Source organism: Macrobrachium rosenbergii, chromosome 55 (genome assembly GCF_040412425.1).
Source record: "Macrobrachium rosenbergii isolate ZJJX-2024 chromosome 55, ASM4041242v1, whole genome shotgun sequence".
Lineage (NCBI taxonomy): Eukaryota > Metazoa > Arthropoda > Malacostraca > Decapoda > Palaemonidae > Macrobrachium > Macrobrachium rosenbergii.
In genome coordinates this window covers 62,772,916-62,792,977 of record NC_089795.1, presented here as the reverse complement: position 1 = coordinate 62,792,977, position 20,062 = coordinate 62,772,916, and the positions used below count along the sequence as shown (strand labels likewise).

General features: G+C 41.5%; 1 protein-coding gene across 3 annotated transcripts in view; it reads right to left on the bottom strand.

Moving 5' to 3' along the window:
* Window positions 1–19,500, bottom strand: part of LOC136835336 (uncharacterized) — a 54,861-nt gene extending 35,361 nt beyond the window's left edge. Inside the window, exons 1-4 of one of the 3 annotated variants that reach the window (XM_067098697.1) lie at window positions 19,377–19,499; window positions 10,357–10,482; window positions 5,390–5,545; window positions 2,493–2,633 (exon numbers count right to left, since the gene is read on the bottom strand). In XM_067098697.1, coding sequence (XP_066954798.1) covers window positions 2,493–2,633; window positions 5,390–5,545; window positions 10,357–10,482; window positions 19,377–19,450 — 497 coding nt within the window. In that variant the 5' untranslated portion in view covers window positions 19,451–19,499. Of the gene's footprint in view, window positions 1–2,492; window positions 2,634–5,389; window positions 5,546–10,356; window positions 10,483–19,376 lie in introns of all 3 variants that reach the window. The other 2 variants (XM_067098699.1, XM_067098698.1) reach the window with 2 other exon arrangements.
* Between the last annotated feature and the right edge of the window lie 562 nt (window positions 19,501–20,062).

Sequence of the window (20,062 nt, the reverse complement as noted above, 5' to 3'; positions counted from 1 at the left end):
AATCCCACTACGCAGTATGAGAAAATATATCATTGTAGACATAGAAACAGAACATGTTGACATGTCTTAATATATCAAAATACACAAATGTTTCAATATATCCAAAACAATATTTCAAATTAGAAAATGTAAAATATACAAGAGGCAAAAGGCCGAATGGCAGGACAGAGAAGAAAAGCACGTCTTGTCAACAGTGCGGCCAAAAGTAAACTGAAGAGACTGAATGCATAACGGTTGGGTGGGCAGTACTCCTGCCCCTACCATAGGTAACTGTTACCATCCCCGCCTTGCAAAAGTTTAACGACTGGACTTTCCAGCTTTGCTGAAAGTTATACATCTGTAAAGACTGAAGGTTTGTATTCGTGTAGGAACAACAACTGTTCATTTTTAACATAAATGCACTGTGCCAAGGTCCCACTAGATCAACAGAATGAGGCCTTATTCAGTAAGATCTTGATATGAATCTGTAGAGCTTTCAGCAATCAAAGACAGCCCAGCAAGGTTGTCTCCTCAGCCGAGCCCAAGGTGGTCAAACTTTGTTAGCAGCAACTAAGCTCCCTCCATTGTAAGTTACATGAAAGTAATACATTTTTTATTAAAAGATTAATTTTTTTTTTATGCGAACCCATTGCTTTTACTAAAAGTGCCCATCTCCTGGCTCCTCTGTTCTTTGCTTAAAGCTCAGACGACACAATAAATGATCCAATTTGCCACCAGGGACCTGAGAAACCATATTTGTAAATGCCAACTTACCAAGACAAGCATATCTGCTTTCCTCCTCTTGGGATGAAGTGTCAGAAAGCATGCACACATACAAATAGGCTATGCACAAGTAATGAGTTTGTAAGGAAAAAAATGATTATGTTTTAGCAGAAAAATATGGCACACATAAAAATATTCCTAAAAATGCACTTTCATTCATAAAAATATTTTTTTGCTTGCAATTTTTACCTTACACACACACACACACTCATATTACAGATACTGTAATTACATGTCTTACAGATATTTTGCACCCATGTTGTTATTTCAATGGAATGCCGTACAAAAACTTAGAATATTATTACAACATCCAAACTGCATTGGGCTACTTGAGTTTACAGTACAAGTATATCAAATAAAATTTCAAGCTTACTATGACTACTGTATTTTACAACATTAATAAAAACAAAGTAAAAAATATAGTAGCAAGGTATGTGCACTTTACTGTAAATTACAACTGCTCCCTTCAACACTGTTGGAAATTATGTTGGAGGCAGGCTGAGAGGTCAGCAGAGACAAAAGTGGACCAATGATTTTAGCTGACAAAACATGACATTCTGCAGCCATAATTACTGAATCATTATGATTCCATTTTACAACTGCTGAAGGTAGTTGCCAATTAAATAAGATAAAACCCTCCTGCTCAAACATTCATATGGAAATTAACAAGATATTCATAATACTTACGGAAATCTGACAATACCTAACACAATGCAACACAACATTCAGTAAAAACATTACAACTGACATATTACTATCCAGTACAACAGTTGCCACTAGCTGTTTATCATGTAGGTCAAACTGTACACAAAAAGTCCTTACATTCAAATATTTATATGATTAAAAGATGACAACATGTAAGGTTACTGGTAATGTAAAGCACAGTAGTTACTAACAACTGATACGTTTTCAGCCAAACTGGAACTCATATTTGATGTGATTTCTAATCTGAGTGTATTTGTTTATGCCTTATATTACCTTTGAAGGGAAAAAAAAGAGTATCCTGAATTACTTGTATTATCTTTGTAATGGGAAATAGAACATTCTAAATTACAAAGTATTTATTTGTTGCACGGCTCATATATCTGAAGTGTTTATGTTATAAGAGTCCAAAGTAATTTGCATTTATGTCTGAGGGTGGAGTTAGTCACATGTCACCAAAACTAATTGCTTGTAGTTCACCTTATAAGGTGCAACATGAGTTTCATTTAATATTTTTCTAAAGCACATCATACAGACTGGCAAATGTGGTGCCCTCTTTTTTTTTCTTTTTTTTTATTAAACAGACTGGCAAATGTAGTGCCCTCTCTTTTTTTTTTTTTTTTATTAAACAAAGGTGAGTTCTTCCTCAAATAAACTGTGTAGCAGTGGATCTTTTCTCAGTCCTGCTTGTATTTTCAGTCATCTGGAAATCCAAACAATATATAACCAAAATAAGTGGCCTATCTACATGTCATCAAGTTTCACATCTTTTTTCAAGAAAATATTTGTTACTTGGCAAGATGAAAGCTAGATTTCTTGACATAACCAGCTTTAGCAAACAAAGATATATGTACACATTATATGCCTCTGGTTTATTGTTGATAATGGCATATATTTTCTGAGCCATTTATGGGCATTTGTTTGCTGGTAAACTTTCCATCCAGTTCATAACTTTACATCCAGTTCATAAGCATTCACAATTTACATACACATGTCCCAGCAAATGTTATGGTAATTCAAATACTTACACGAAATTTGTAATATGTAGATCGACAAGTCGAATCATTTCTTGTGCATTTGCCACACCACTGGCACTTGACGTATGTGGTATTGCACTTGGAGACAAAATTGGTACTGGTTGAGTGGTGGGTTCATTACCCGTTACCATGCTGTAAAAAAAAGTACTGCATTTTGAAAGTGATCACTCATCACTTTCTATTATTTTACAGAGCAAATAAATTTATATATAACATTCAGACCTTAACAAACAAACTGTGATAACATAAGGGAATCAAGGGGAGGAGGGATGGAGGCATGGGTTTGGCAACCAGCCAGAGTAGAAGCCAGAAGGCAAAACCTTTGATCAGACTTTGGTCTCATTCCTCTAGGTATTATATACTTTGGAACAGAGCAGTGTCTGAACAAATATTTTATGCCATTCTGCTTCTGATATTACTGACACTAAAACATGTGAACATATAAGTGATGACAACAGTAATAATGAAAATGAGACCAGGGTTTGGTTAAAGGTGGTGCCATCTAGCCATAACCCTGGCCTGCTGTGAATTCCACAATAGATGACTTCACTTAGCTAAATACAGATTATGGCTTTTTCCTTAAACTAACTTTATCAGAACTCTGTTTTCTCACATATTCCATGAAAAAGGTTGTTAGAAAGAGGGAGAAAGGCAACAAAGATTTAAGAAATTTGAATGTACAGGTAGTGAACAGAGGCACATAAACATCACAGACTTAAGCTTTATGCTAAACACAATTTATAATGGAAGTAGATTAGAAAATAATATGATTTTCATCCAGTTAGAAGAAATCTGATTTCAATAAAATATCTATACTGAAAAATGGAAAAATTAAAATGGAAAAAGTGTCAGGAACATCCAGAAAAATAAATGACAATACATGCAGCAGGAGAGCCAGTTATCCACAAGCTTACTAGAATACATGAAAGCCTGATAAAGGAAGAGACAAGGCCAATTGAGTGGGAAAAGAGCCTACATGATGGTATGCAAAGGAAACCCAGGTGCACTGCAATATGGAAATTACAGAGTAGTACGGGTATGACACGATAGTATAAGAGAAGGTGCTAGAGGAAAGGACTGAGAAAACTCTTAAAATCAATAAGTCCATAGTTTTAAAGGAGGCTACTACAAGATAAGTACCATGCTAATACAGAGTTACACAACATATCTGTGGAACTTAAAAATGCATATAAGAGAGTATCAAACAAATAATTAGATGGGCATTATGGAAGCAGAAGGTATCAGAAAATCTCATGAAGTTAGTGATGTTACTCTACCATAAAACTATATCTAGAATGAAGGTACTGGCACTTGTAAGAAAAGAATCTAAGTCAAATGTTACAGACCATTTAGGATCAATGCTAAGTCCTTTGCTGTTTATCATATTGACGGAAGCAGCAACAAACAGAAAAAGGGCCACTGGGAGTTGCTTTCAAAATGACCTAGCACTGATAGCATAACATGAGGAAGAGGTGGTAGAAACGTTTAAAAGGTGGTTGAGTGAAATGGAGGTCAGAGGGGTGAAAATCTGAGTAAGCACAACAAAGTCATTGTAACTGGAAAAAAAGCAACTGAAAAAGTACAATCATGAAAAAGGTAGTTGAGTGAAGTGGCGGTCAGAGGGGTGAAAATCTGAGTAAGCATAACAAACTTATGGTAACTGGAAAAAAAGCAACTGAAAAAGTACAATCATGAAACTAGCCATGTGGTTTTGAAGGGAAAGGTGTGGAATAACTCTGCACTATGTAATAAGTATAACAAATGTGTCACAGGAGGTGCTCAGGATTACATAATACTTATATAAGGAGCAAGAAGTCTTTAGATGCCAAAAATATATTGCATATTTCAAGAGATGGGGAAGACAGGAGATGGGAACCCTGTTGTGACAGATGGTTAGGTCTCAGAAGAGGGAGATTATTTCAGTGAACCTTGGGGACACACTACTGTGAGGCAAGAGTTGACAGAGCAGCACTGTAATACAGAATAGCTGTAACATGGATGAAATGGAGAAAGCTAGGTTACTAAAATAAAAATAACTCATTAGTAGTTAGAGCAAACACTTGCAATGGACACACAAGAGTTAAACTGACATGGAAAAATGGAAGAGACTTTGAAAGTGTGACAATAAAAGGTTAAGATTCACAGCAAGAGTATGATGGGAAGACCATATTACAAAGATGAACTGGTGTGGAGGTGTGGGGTCAAAATGTCCCCCGGCACCCCCAAAAAACGACCTGAAAGTTTCAGATGATGTGACATGCAATAAGAAAGGATAAGGAACAGCTGGGTAAAAAACACAGTAGAAACAGAAAAACCAGGGTTAAGACTAGTAGAAAGGCCCAGGAAATGATGGAAAAAAATAAATACAGAAGAAAATTGCTAGAACTGATAGCAGTTAGGGCAGAAACAGCACAAGGCAGACAAGCATGAAGAGAACTCATTTTCAGGTTAAACCAACAACAAGAGAATGTGACACAGTTTACAATGACTAAAAAGCAAACAAAACCCTCAAGTCCAAATTACGGTACATACAATTTACACTAACTAACAAAATACAAAGCAACTACAATAACCACAACAGAACTGAAGTCCATTCATTTTTTTTTAGTGAACTAAACAAACATTTTGTAATGGGAGGGATGACAAAATCATTTTTATCTCACTTCAAGAACTTTTTACTAAATCTGTTATGTAGTTCCAGAATTTAAAAAGGAAGATTCAAGTCTTAAAAAGTAACCATGTGCAAACACGGTTTAACTCGCCCCAAACATAATCAACCAATATGTGATAAAATTAAAATACATATCCTGCATGAAGCTATGGAAGAATTTCAACACATCATTCTCCTAAAAACTATATATATCTGAAGAATGTACACATTACTGTACCTGGTACCAATGACACTGGGTTGACTAGATTTAGTTACAGCATCGATACCGCTACCAATGGACGTGGTAAGATTTAATCCGTCCTGTGACGTGGCTGAACCTGGCCCAGAACCAAAATATTGCGGAACAAGATACGATGGTTGTTGGTGCTCATACCTGTATACCAAACAATATCAATATTTCATACTGCTTTGATAAAGTTCTGATTTTCTAATATGAAAAAACTTTCTGTCCTTCCTTAGGTTTGATTATTTTATTAAGAACAATAAAATTGATGGCAATTTATTAAGGAACCAGAGGCAATCTGCCTTTCATAATACTTTTTTAAGAATCCCAAGTAAATTGCCGGGAAACATCTATATAAATGACAGAAGGATAATAATGATACAATTCTTAAAACTTGAAATGACAAGTATTTCACAAGATAAATGTTACATTTTAATCAGATCGTAAGATAAATTTGGATATTCCTTACCTGTTAGATTACAGAATAATTCAATCACCCACAGGAGGTACATGAAAGCAAGGTACTCCCATGCATAAGTTACTGTGACATTAAAATATCAATGAGGAGTGTTGTGAATATGAAAACTACACAAAAGAAAAGGTTTGGTTTCTTGTTGTGAAATAAAATTCATTTACAAACCTCTTGAGCTAATAAACATATACAATCCCAATTTGCATTATTACGCTGACTAGTTTACAACCATAACCTCCACTCATCCCAAGGAAATTATAATAAAGCACACACAAGACAAGATAATTGACAGCACAGATACAAGAACCCTGATCACAGTTTTGGTGGAAACCAAAAACAGAATGCAGCATAATCATATGAAAAATTTAGAAATGTTTTAAAACATGGAAGAGTGGAATGAAAAAGGTACAATTACAAACTGGAAAGGAGGCAAAAACAAAGTGGTTACTGTACATAGATACGGCAAGAGAGTTGCAAAGATGAATCCAACTCTAGGAATCAAATATAGTAGATGATGTCACCGGGGATCTTCAGGATTGCAAAATGTAGATGAAGTACTACATTTTCAATAACTGAAATGAGATATAAGAGCTAACAGTGTAGAGAGTAACAATGAAGAGCGGAAGGATGACTGTATTATAGTAGAAGAGCAGGTAGAACATTTCTATCACCAGCAACACTCTCGACTGCAAGGTCAGTTAGAAAAAGAATAACAGCAGCATGGATGAAGAGGAAAGAGATACAGGCAGTCCCCCCGGTTAACGGCGGGGGTTCCGTTCCTGGCCTAGTGCCGATAACCGAAAATTGTCAATGACTGAAACATCACAATAATTATGGTAATAAGTGGCATTTCCGTCATAAGCACCAATAAACCACTTAATAATGCCGTTAACCACTTACCAGTGCCATAAACCGCTTACGATGCCAATAAACCGCTTACCGACGCCGAAAATGGCTTACCATCGTTGAAAATCTGGTAATGACGCCATTAACCAGGCGCTGTAAAACCAAAATGCTGTTACCGATGCCGCCGATAAACGAGGACTGCCTGTAGTTGGATTACTGTTAAGTACTGTAACAGCATCCCATTGGCAAGGATCTGCAATGTGACTGTAATACCTTAATTTATCCATGCAACAGAATGACACAGTGAGGCCAAACTGTAGCATAAATGAAATGACTTTTAGTTAGCATTTTTGATCAACTGCATTAATGATACTAACTTTTGCCCTACCTTTATTTATATTTTCCTCTGTTAATACTGCACCGATGGAATTTTACTCCAGGAATACACTCTACTACTTTATTAGCTAGAATGTTAATGCATTTATCTGATGATGTAACTTCATGATCATATATTTACTCACATTAGCAGATGCCTATAGTGTCCTTTTATGGACATAATACACGGTAACCCTTCTATTATTTGCACTAATAGGTGCAAGGGGGTTGTGAGTATGTCTCAAGTGCACAATGGGAATGATTAGTTGTTTGGTATTCAGGGCGAGGGGATTGGGACTATAAACACCAGTGAATAGCTAAAAGATATTTGACATTCACCTCTAAAAATGCTTATAAATAAACTAGCTATTTAAATAGTTCAAAAACCAGACCATCCCTAAAAATGTTCATAACTACTTATTTTAATAGTTCGAACACCAAATGCATACCTCAAACTATCATCCTACACAGAAATCATCTAAAACACTTTAATATAATTTCAAAGTCATATTACAACATTACCCTTAAAAATATATGGCTTACAGCTAAGTGTGAAAACTATTCAAGTTACCCCTACTTTCATGTATATCCAATTTCTCTCATACCTTAAACTATCACCCTACACAGAATATACCTTAAAATATCTAAAATACTTTAATATAATTTCAAAGTAATCTTAAAACATTACCCTTAAAAATATATGGCTTACAGTAAGTGTGAAAACTATTCAAGTGACCCCTATTTTCAAGTACATCCATTTTCTTTCATGCAGTATTAAAGCAGTCCTGTTTTCTTTGTACAGTACATGTGGAGACCCTGGGAAGTTAATTACTGTATACAGTATCTTTACATTTAATATGCATTGAAGAAGGAGTACATTTTATTGATAGTTTGCTGTTTACATTAATATTCATGTTTTAATTGGTAAATAATTTTTTATAAAAAATGTATTTAGTCATGAAAATAACATGAAAATGCAGCAATTATATAGTGAATATTTCAATGAAAAAATCCACGAATTACCAAATTTTTCATGAATAATTCAGTGATAAGTTCCACAGAAAAATCTGTGAATAAGTGAAGCCGCGAATCCTGAACCGTGACTAGGCTGGGGTCAATTGTAGTAACTTGGCTAGCCTAGGCTATTCTACCTCTAGGATACCCTTAGATCCTAGTCTGATCATGGCTAGCCTATGAAGTATGAACACTAGCAAGCTGTAAAGATTCCATAGAAAACAATATTATTCCTGTAGTTATTTTATAAATGCATATTATGCACAGAACAACCAAAAACACACCACTTTAACCAGCAAGATGCTCACTTCACGAACTTTGTCACAATAACAACACCTATCCAAACTACTGTACATGTTCATCAAACTAAAGAAATCTAAGGACAGGGTATGTAATGCAAGCATGGATGTACATATAGGCCTAATGAATACAGTAATATGCATGTACAAGTAAAAGAGAATAAAACACAATGACCACACTAACACTCCCCTTACTATTTACATTTTCTACAGGTCCCATTTTCTATGTACAGTGACCAGCTCATTCACCTGGCTGAGCAGAGATAATTTTTCTCCCATCTTAACCATTCATTTCCAACTCCTTACATCCATTCAAACAATGTGCACATATGTTGTACTTTTGCCATTCAGTGCTGTTGTGTATATACCTGTTTGCATTTTAAAGGTGCAGTCACTGGAGTAGTGCGGACATAGGAAGCAAGGATAAATGAGGTAATCATTGCACTGGAACTGTATTTCCCTTCAGCAGTACCACCATAGGGCAAAGGAATAAAGAAACAAGGTACCTATAGGTATTGCCATTCCATTTAGTTGGCCATTGTTATTTTCCAGCCACAAATACTGATAGCAATGCTAATCAGCTTTGGGAATGACAACCAGTATGAAGGATTTGAGCAAGAAGAAGCCTGTTGTCATGAGCTGAAGTTATCCAAGGCCTGCTGCATATATTTTAAAGTCTGTCTAGGTCATGTGGTAAATCCAATCAAAGCCTGTTTGTTGTGGCAAAGCTTTTTGTTAATAAGTGGAAGCCTCTTAAAACCTTTTAGTTATATGTTAAAGTCCAAATGTATGTTTGCCTTGTTTGAAGCCTGCCAAAGCTTATTTTTTGTTTTGAAGCCTGTTAAGGCTTGATGGTCATGTGGTGAAGCCTTCCAAGGTCTGTTGGCCCTTTTTAAAGCTTGTGATGCCTGTTGGTTTGTTGAGGCCTGCCTAGGCACATTCATGTGGTGATGTCTGTCAAGGCTTTTTGGTCATGAACTAAAGCCTGCATAGGCTTGTTGGTCATATGATGAAGCCTGCCAAGGCCTCCTGGTCATTTTTTGAAAGCATCTCCTGATGCTTTCATCCTGGAAAGGGCTTAAAGACTAGCATCTCACCTACAGAAAAACAGATCACTTGCAGGATATCCCTTAGTCTGAAGACCAAGGAAGATGGAGCAAGCATGATGAACAGGCTATACCCTAAGAGCTCCTCTGAAGAACTTCACACTGTGTGAACCATTGTAGTATTGTATATACTAGAAATGTGGCAAAACCTGAAGGCTATACAAGAAGCTCATAGAAAACAGGTTGCTGAGGCAATATAAACGTAAAAGTTATTCGGTGTTCAAGTACCATTGAAATGCTAATCCACCAAATACATTATTCAAGACCATCACAGCTTTTAGCTGTCAAACCATTATGAGGCCCATGAAATAGCATGAAAAGCTGTCTTGATCTAACAACGGCAGAAAGAAAAATGGGGTTGACCGTCAGCAGAATGCGTAGTAACCCGTCCTCTCACTAACTTGATGCTAGTTAGCCATCTTTTTACCAAGCTTCAACAAATGAACCAGCTTTACTGACTGTATATCCACACATAAGTCAAAGTTTTATTTCTTCATAAGAACAACTACAAATCACGAGGAGTCATTCCATTAACTTGCATATTAAAAGACTTTTCTGTAATTGCTGCATGTGTAACCTATCTTCTCCCTACTGCTTCCCTCATTTTATAGTAATTCAGCATTCATATTTTGAGAATTTAAGCATTACAAAAAAGGATTGTAAAATGTATGAACAAGCATACTATGTTGTACTTCACAAATCTATCCTGAATTACAAAATCTGTACAACAAAACTTACAGTACTAATTTTCACACCTGTTAAGAAGCTAAATTTCGTAAACAATTCAATAAAAAGAGTTATCATTATTACTTCTATAACAGACTACAAACAAATGGATCCATAACCCACCTGCATTTCTCACCATAGTTACAAGCTCCTTTTAAAAAATAACGACAAATCATTGAAGGCTTGTCATTGGGATCATGTGAAAATCGACAGTTATCTCCTTTTCGACAAACACCATTTTTGAAATACCTGCAGGGTAAGATATAATCTGTTTACTAACATTAACACTTTTTGTTCAAAATAGCAGTACACTATCAACTGATGCTTTTATGTCTTGGTTTCCTTTCCACATTTTCAGATATCCGAAACTAATACTGTACCTGTTACTGTATTGCTACTTCCATCAGTGTGGAAGTTTTTTATATTAATTTACTTTTTCATTACAATAAAATCTATTTTTTCAATACAAACCTGTCCATTTACGAGAAGCTACGTTTGTGGTCAGCACTCCCAGATAGGTCTATAGCCAAAACCTCAATGGCTCGAATCCATTCTCTGCCCGCAGGAAGAGAGCCAGGATGAAGGGAAGAAGGAGAGGCCAGTCACTCACACACTCATTCTTGCATCCACAACCTCAAATCTTAGGTGAGATGCAACCCTGTCCTGTTAGAGGAGCTGGGTAAGTTACACAACTTGAGTAGCCATCATAGGATCCAAGGAAAAGGTGTCCAAGGACTTGTGGGCAATATCCCGAAGATAGAAAGAAGAAGGTGGTCTGTTGAGACTAAACCCCTGCTTTTAATAGGTTCTTCCAGAATGCGAGGATCAGACCAATGCTCCAGACTTCGTGAGTTCTCGGATGGAAGGTACTGGTGTTGTCTTCTCCAGCAGCAGCGAACGCTCTCCTAATTGTCTCACGAAGCCAGAAAGAAATCATGTTCTTGGACACCTCTTTCTTGGTCGAGCCAGTGCTAACTTAGAGTCATCGACACTCATGCCGGATGTGGCAAGTTCTCTTCAGATAGCGCCACAGCACTCTAACAGGACACAGTAGCATCTCGTCTGGGTCATTACCTATGAAGTCCTCTAGGGAGGGGATCATAAAGGACTCGAACCTAGCATCAGTGACCAATGGGGTTCAGAGTCTTCGCTACGAAGTCCAGGACGAAATCGAGTGTGACTTATCCACGTCCATGAAGTTCTCCTACTCTCTTCGCCAATACCAGGGCAAGCAAGAAGACGGTCTTGAGGGTCAGATCCCTGTCTGACAACTCTCGTAATAGCTTGTATGGTGCATGAGTCAGGCTCCTTAAAACGAGAGTCACATCCCATGCAGGGGGCCTGAGGTCCCTGGGTGGGCAAGACCTCTCAACACTTCTCATCAGTAGAGAAATCTCGAAAGAAGAGGAGATATCTACCCCTTTCAGCCGCAAGACTAGGCTGAGTGTAGCTCTGTAGCCTTTACGGCTGAAATGGAGAGAAGCTTCTCTCAGCGAAGAAAGACGAGGAAGTCCACAACCTGCTGAACAGTAGCTCCATGACAACCAACCAAAGAAGACAGCCCATTTTCCCTGGTATACCACTGCAGAGGACTGCCTGAGGTGTCCAGCCATTTCTGTTGCTGCGCGACGCAAAAAGCCTCTTGCTCGCAGGGGATGCTGGACAACCACCAGCCATGAAGACACAGGGATTGCACTGCCTGGTGGTACCGCTCTACGTGGGGATGGCACAGCAGGTTGGGCCAGGGAGGAATCTCTCTCAGTGCCTCAGAAAGAAGAGCTAGTAGATCAGGATACCAAACAGCCTGGGGCCATTTGGGAGCCACCAGAATCATCCTGAGATTCAGGGTGATCATCACTTGGCTGATCACCCTACGAATCAGACAAGACATCAAGGTTGTCCCATGGGTGTTGGAATGCGTCCTCAGCATCAACCCATGGGTCTGGCACGACCGAACAGAAGACCTGAAGTTTCCTGTTGTGCTGGGTGGTGAACAGATCTATGACTGGATGCCCCCACAGATCAAACAACCTCATCACAATGTCTGGATGAAGGGACCACTCTGTCCGTATCACCTGATTCTGGTGGCTGAGTTTGTCTGCCACTACATTCCTCTTGCCTGGAATGTAACTGGCTGTCGTGCACCTGCATCATCAACTGATGAAGCAGGACACCAGGCCCCCTTGCTTGTTGACGTATGCTACTACCGTGGTTTTGTCACTCATCAACACCATGGAGTGTCCCATCACTTGATCCTGAAACTCTTGGAGAGCCAGGAAGGCCGTCTTGAGTTCCAGGATGTTGATGTGAAGGTGTTTGTCATCTCAGTGCCACACTCCCGAAGTCAGCAACTCCTCCAGGTGTGCGCCCAATCCCTCGGTCGATGCGTCCGAGAACAGAAGCACATCCGGAGGAGGAGTATGAAGGCATACTCCTATTAAGAGGTTCCTGTCGTCCATCCAACAGTCTAGGTCCTCTCGCACCTCCCCCAAAAGAGACATGAGAAAGGACTGGGAGTCTCGAGACTGTGACCACCTTCAGGTCATCACTGCAGGGACCAAAGGTGCAGACGCCCATGAGGGACCAGCTTCTCCAACGACGACAGGTGACCGATGATGACTTGCCATTGCTGAGCTGGCTGCTCCTGTCAAGACAGGAAAAGCTGTGCTGCCTTCTTGAACCTGCTGATACGAGAGTCCGAGGGGAAGACTCTTGCTGCTAAAGTATCTATCAGCATGCCCAAGTACTTTATCCTCTGCTTGGGGGTGACATTTGACTTCCTGAGATTTATTACAATACCTAGATCATGGCAAACTTGAGGAGCTGATCCCTGACCTGAAGCAACTGCAAGCAAGAGCTCGCCAGGACCAGCCAATTGTCAAGATACCTCAACAGGTGTATCCTGTGTGAATGGGCCCAAGCTGACACTAGGGTGAACACTTGTGTGAACACCTGGGGATCGGTGGAGAGCATGAAACAAAGAGTAAAGGTACTTGCAGGAGGCTGGATGGGTATTTGGAAATACGCATCCTTCAGGTCCACCATGAGCATGAAGTCGTTCTCCCTGATGAAGCGAAAGACGGAACCACCTGGCCTCCATCGCGGAACCGAGTCTGGTGAATGAATCATTTCAGGGGAGAGAGGTTTATGACCGGTCTCCAGCCCCCCGAAGCTTTCTCCATGAGAAAGACAAGGCTGTAAAAGCCTGGGGACCGATCCGACACGACTTCCACAATACCCTTGCTCAGCATGGCTTGCACCTCTTGCCTGAGTGTGAGGTCCTTCGTCAAACCAAGAATGTAGATAAGGAGACGGACCAGAGAGTTGGTGAGGGGTGGCCGAGACTCAAAGGGGAGTAGATATCCCTCCTGAAGGACATCCACTACCCAGGTCTCAGGTCCACATCGCTGCCATGTTGCCCAACGGCTCAATGGGCAATCCCCCATCACTGGCAGCAGCTGCTCTGAGACTCAGAGGTCTTGGGCAATGCCTAGTGGACAAGGAGGTCACTGTCTTTGGCCCGACACTTGTCTACCGCAGCATCTATCAGCTTTCTACGAAAGAGAGGCAGAACCCAGCAATGGTCCGTTCTGCAGAGTCACTGCCGACTTGGAACCTACAGACCTGGCGAAATGAGAAAGGACAGCGTCTCTTCTCTTTAACAACAGATTTGCCCACATGTTTTCTGTCTGGTGGGCAAGGTAAGAGATGGTTCTACCTCCAGACTGGCACAGCCTCCCAAAAGCTGAGTCTTCCCCAGGCATGATAGCACCCGAGGAGGCAGCCACTTTGGATGCTGTGAATGACCACAGATCCAGCCAGGAGACTGCCTGGAGAGCCACCATAGCAGTGGCTTCCTGGGTCGCTGCTTCTTGCTGCGAAAGGGAGATTCCTTCTGCAGTAAGCTGCTGCAGCAAGAGACCTGGGCCTAGACACACCAGGTCCGGGTCAACCTGCTTGGTTGGCACTTCTGCCGAGGCAGAGGAGGAGGAAGCAGCTTGTCCAAGCAGTTCTAACGAAGTGAATTCTCTTGCCCAGAAACAAGATTATTCACTTGATCTAGGTCTCCCTTGGCAAGCGTGGGCCACGGCAGCCCCACCAAAACCTTAGCTTCCTTTTTCAGACCCCAGAAGGATTCAAGGCTCGAAGGACAATCCACAGATGAGGCTGTGATCCCTTCCCCAAGGTTGCTGTGCTAATGGATCAGCGCAATGACCTCTGCAAAAGTCCTCTGTATTTTGGGGGTGTTCGCATCCTAGGGAAGAGGACCCCCGAGTCCTTCCAGGGTGCTGTCCTCCTGATCTACTCTCCTGGCAGGAGGGAGAACCGCGGCAGACCCCTTGGATCCTTCCTGCACTATGCAGGCGTAAGACCTAGTCAATCCGAGGACCGAGCCAGAACGTATGTCTTTGTAGCTGAACTCTGGGGAAACCCCAGGAGGTTGAGGGGACAGGTGAAGAGGAACCAGCAGGAAGAGCGGGCTGAGAGTGGTCATCAACCCACGGTGATGACAGCTGTCCCGAGGAAAGTGTAGTGGTTCAAGTGAGCCAAGCTGAGTGCTCAACTCGACCAAGCCAGGCCAATCGCGATCAGGGACTGGGGACTGGGCGGAGTCAAATGTGCAGCTGGCCGGCGACAACTTGCGTTGTCCTCTTGACGGGCCCAAGTTTTCTTCGAGGCAGGAACCTCACGAGAAGACTGTATAGTAGGGGACCTCCTCTCTCTCTCTCTCCAGATGCTCGGACTCGAGAGACCAAATCGCCAACCTGAGAACCTGGCTTAGCACTAGAAGCAGTGCCAACAGGCAGAGCCGAGACACCTGCATGTCTTGGCTTGTTTTCCCGTCCTGTGCCTGAATCGGTATGGTGAGTAGACTTTCTGATACTAGTTGGGATACCTGAGTCTCCTTAGAGACCTGGGTACTCGGAGTGGCTTGTCAACGAGTGCCCGACACAGTGCCAGCCTTCGAAGCGGACTTCTTCGGCACGGCAACGGGTGTGCAAACCGAGGTTTGCATGCCTGCGGCTCCTGAAACGCTAGACCCAGGGGTTAGCGATTCTGTTCCCTGACCCAAAGGTCGGGAAGAGCCGACGAGAGATCCCACTGCTTTCCCTGTGGAAGAAGGCAGTCCCTTAGAAGTCCCGGGATAGAATTTCTTTGGCGGGGGCGGGCGGGCGGGGGGGGGGAACAGCCTTCTTCTTCGACCGACGAACCTTGGAAGAAGAGGAGGTGGTAGCAGATGACAACAACGATGAAGATGATGAAAACGAAGACGACGACACCTCCCTACTCCTCTTCTTCAACTTTTTCTTCATCTTCTTCAATCCAAGAGGGAGCAGCAGATGTCACGGGAGCAGCCAGGGTGGCCAGGGTAGCAGGAACTACCTGCGCAGCCGCTACGTCATCTACGGGAGCGGTGGCTGGGGCAGCCAGTACAGCTCAGGAGCCAGGAAAGCCAGGAGCAGTGACTGGGTTGACCGGAATAGCCTGGGCAGGTGGAGGTGCCAGGAGCTGTGTCTGGTGCAACCGGGATAGCCGGGGCAGTTGGAGCAGCCAGGATAGCCTGGGAGCCAGTGAAGACAGGAACAGCAGGAGCGGGAACCATCATGTGAGGCACAGTGGAGGTCACCATCATAGAGGATCCGGTCTGGGACAGTGAAGCCAGGAGGCAGAGGTACTGTGTGCTGGGATGCCGGCACGGCGGTCACCTGGGTCCCCAGGTAAGATGGGACTGTTACAGGCATCTTAGTGAAGGCTGTCACGGTCACAGTACTGGTGGCAGAGGTAGCCACGGCGTAGATTACCACTGGAGCATTAGTCACATGGGACAAGAGGCCCTCCAGGGATGGGATACCAGAAAGACCCAGGTGGAGCCAGGCTCCTGTCAAATCACTAGCCTGCTTCCCAAGGGAAGATTCTACCACCAAACCTCAAGTGGAAAAAGTCGGGTTAGTGGAGAGAGTCTCCTCTCACTCCGGGGAGAACGTTTCCCCCCCTGGGGGCGAGGAAAGGCCCCCGAGATGTCGTCCTGATCACCCCCCCGTCATTCCACGCCCAACGAAGCAAGCAAAGAAGATGAAGGGGAGTCTTCTCCCGAAGGAGAGGCAGCCAGAAGGGGAAGCTTGCCAGGAGAGAGAAACGATCTCCAAGGGTTAGCCACCAAGGGCGTCATCAAGGCATATAACCCTCAGATGACGTCTTGGAAAGCTTCCCCCAGTACTGATTCCTCCCTTCAAACTTCTCATTGCTCAGCTGACCAGGAGCAACACTCAGCACAAGTAGAATCTCTAAAACACACATGTCCCCTGCAAGAGGAGCAAAGGGTGTGTGGGTCCATTTCAACATCAGATCTGAAGCTACTACGCTTCTTCCCGCCAACCCCACGACACACATGATGGGGGAAAGTGAGCTTATGAGACTTACTACCTTCGTGAGCTTGCATTCCAAGCACAAAAAACAACCATACAAGGAAAAAGAGAAAGATCCCACTGGGAAAAAAAGCTCAACAACTGTCAGGGCAGAGAGGGAAGAAACACCTCTGCACTGCACGATGGCTGAAAGCAAACTGCAATGTTTGCATACAGGTTTGAAAGTTCAATGGCCATTTCCAACTGCGCCGTAAGTAATTCCGGATCATGTTGAGATTAGCGAACCCAACATCTCCACGTCAAGAACAGCAAAGCCAATGATCCCCATGTAAAGAATGGCCAACCCTTTCCGGTCCGAACTCCAATTCCACATGAGGGCTAATACTAAAAATGGCAAAACAGTGATTCATCTACACTGTTTTGCCATGTTTAGTACAAGCCCCTGGTGAGTCAAATGTATTTCGCTTGTTTATTACTAGCCCCTGGCGGATCAAATGTCTGATACCGAAGTGTTCATGTCTACAACGGCGAACCCTATTATTCCCATTTAAAGAATAACGAACCCAATAATCTTCTTGTAAAGAATAGCAAACCCTGCTACGAGTGGGTACGCTAATCTTGACATGATCTGTAATTCCTAATGTAAAGGACGTATGGTTTGTATATCGTGTCGGAACAACTGGAATGTTTACATCTGGGCAGGCAGGTATTCATGCCTACCGGACGGTATTTACTGCCTAACACCTTGTTCAAGAGTTTACCGGCCGTTTCCAGCTTCGCAGTAAATAATTCCTAATGTAAAGGACCGATGGTTTGTATACCATGTAGGAACAAATCAGTAGTGACCCACCAACACAGAAAACATAAAGCAATCTGCTGCCCCTATCTTTCATACTATTTTTCTGTTTTCTTCATTTCCTTAACATCAATACAAACAAAGTGCTATACACATAAGACATATGAAAAAAGTTTCAACAGTCAAGCATTCAGAAGTAGTGTAGCATGATATCCATCCTTGACAGCAGCCACAGAAAAAGTGCTTAATGACCCCAAGTGAGTGGGAGTTTCCACCACTCATCTACCTACCACCAGTAAAATACTGTACCTTGTTAACAAGTTTCAACAACTGATTTACGCTTGTGCTGAGAAATGCTCCTACACAGGCTAAAAGGCTCTGCTTTGTAGGCATGGGTATAGCCTATTCCTTCAAGAACAAATAAGAATTCCAAAACTTTTTGTAGGGCAAGGTAGGTGTCATTAGCCTACTGGCCACACTTTTGAGAAGTACAGTCTCACAGGTTATGTTATTACTACACTTTCAACTTGAAAAAATGGGTTTCCAAACTTGACAAGTTGAAAGCTTAACTCTCATAGTCCGGGCTAAACCGAAGGATGGCCAAATAAAAAAAAAAAAATTACTGGAAAGAGGAAGATATGCATATGCACAAGGTATAGGAAAAAAAAAAAACTATAAAAAATTTTCTTTACCTTCAAGGGAAGCTGAAAGTTATTAGTTCCAACCCTGTGCAGGGTCTCTTTTCCCAAAAACAGTCATAAAGTATGCTAATTTTACCATGTTATAAGTGTTTTTTCCTAATATTTTTTATTTTAATTTGTAAAATTATAATTACAGCTCACACATTACCATAACAGACAAGTCCAATCAGTAACACTTATTGTAAAATATTTATGAGTCATCCTTGGATGGGAAGTTGGGACAACATTCCCCTATACCACCTCAAGAAAGACTGAATCTCTCCTAGCGTACTCTCTGACTCAACCGCCCCGCGCACCAACGCATGGACGAAAGAAACACAGCCCGTCACGCACCTTTTGTACAGATATCTACTTTATTGTTATTGTAATATTCAATATATTGTCATCATCATATGCATTGCACTGTCAGATTCTCAGCCGTATGTATATTAACGTCAGCCCTGTATCATGTACCGATTTATATGTATATTTCCATCTGCCAACGAACACAAGTGATTTATAGCATGTGGAACATTTTTCCCAAAAAATTTGTTCAAACTCTATGGTGCAAAATCTTGAACATATATGTGACCCAGAATCCACCCCAAAGCTATAAGTAAACATACATATAAGTCACCCAACCACAAGGGGTTAAAACAAAAGGGTTAACTTACTACAGTACTAGACCTAGCCACACAAAGCAATGCTCTCTTAATAACTTAGCCTAATGCTACTGCCATACAAAACCATAACAATATCTATTGCTTTATATGAAGGTAAATATCTATTGCTTTATATGAGGGTATCACCATTAAACTTTGCCCAATAGCTTATAGAAATCTGCTCAACTCTACACAAAAGGAGCACTGCTCACGTTCCTTAGCCTAACCATAGGCAAGAAAATAGCCAAAACACATACAACAGGTTAGGTTGGCAGTTGATACGAAAGGCATTTGGTCTCTTGAGAAGAACAGAACTCTGCAGTACCAAAGAAACTCTTTGGCCTACATATCATAAGCTTAGGCTAGGCTACATACTATTGGTTATCAAGGTCCAGGTGCCAAACCCACATCATCATAACTACAGCATTTAAACTAAGTAATAAGGCCTCTGAAAAGCCGTAGAAGGTATTTTGGGCTCTGTATGGCTAGTTGAAACCAGAAATTTTCTTTCCCACAAGAAGGACCAGCCTATCTCCCTTCCCCTACTCTGAAAACAAGTCACAGGCCTTCCAAATCAATGAACTACTGCACCTATCCTTTCTCTCAATCTTTCCACGCAAAATTCTGAAATACTTACCGACATAAAACATTTTCTGGCCCAGAGACAGATCCTCCCGGTCCAGTATTCCGGGACCCTTCAAGTTCGGCCATAATGTAAACAAGACAAGAAGAATGGTTGCTTGTCCAAGAGATTTTTAGTATTGCTCCTTTCTACAATAATGTAAGTAATGTTTCTTTATGAGGACGTCTCATGGAGTAAGTATTCATGGATTTTTTTTTTTAAATAAAAAGCAAAATTGCCATGCTTCGGAAAAAATGAATGAAAATATTCACTAGATTAGAGTTGGATGCTTAGTAATCTTTATTGGTAGTAGTTAAAACTGTTTGTAAATGAGCTCGAGCAAACTAGAAACGAAAAAGTGAAATCTACGTAAACTAACCTTGACCCCAAAAATGCGGGCCGAAATATATGCTAGAATTGCAAAGAAAAAGTCTTTGCAAGACGACAGTAATGCGCAAGTAATTTAAAAACAATGCCAAATATAATATTACACTAGTACTAGTAGGTCTGTTACAGCAGCCATTTCACCGATGTGAATTGTTGCATATTTCATCCACCTTTCCATCAATGTCTAATTCTGAAGGCCCTCTTTTGGGTTGTTGGGTTGGCCCTTTTACTTCATCTACATGTTTCACTTTTACTCCAGGGGCCCTCATATCGAACGTCGTTTAATATATAAGGGGTACCTAATCTTTATTTAT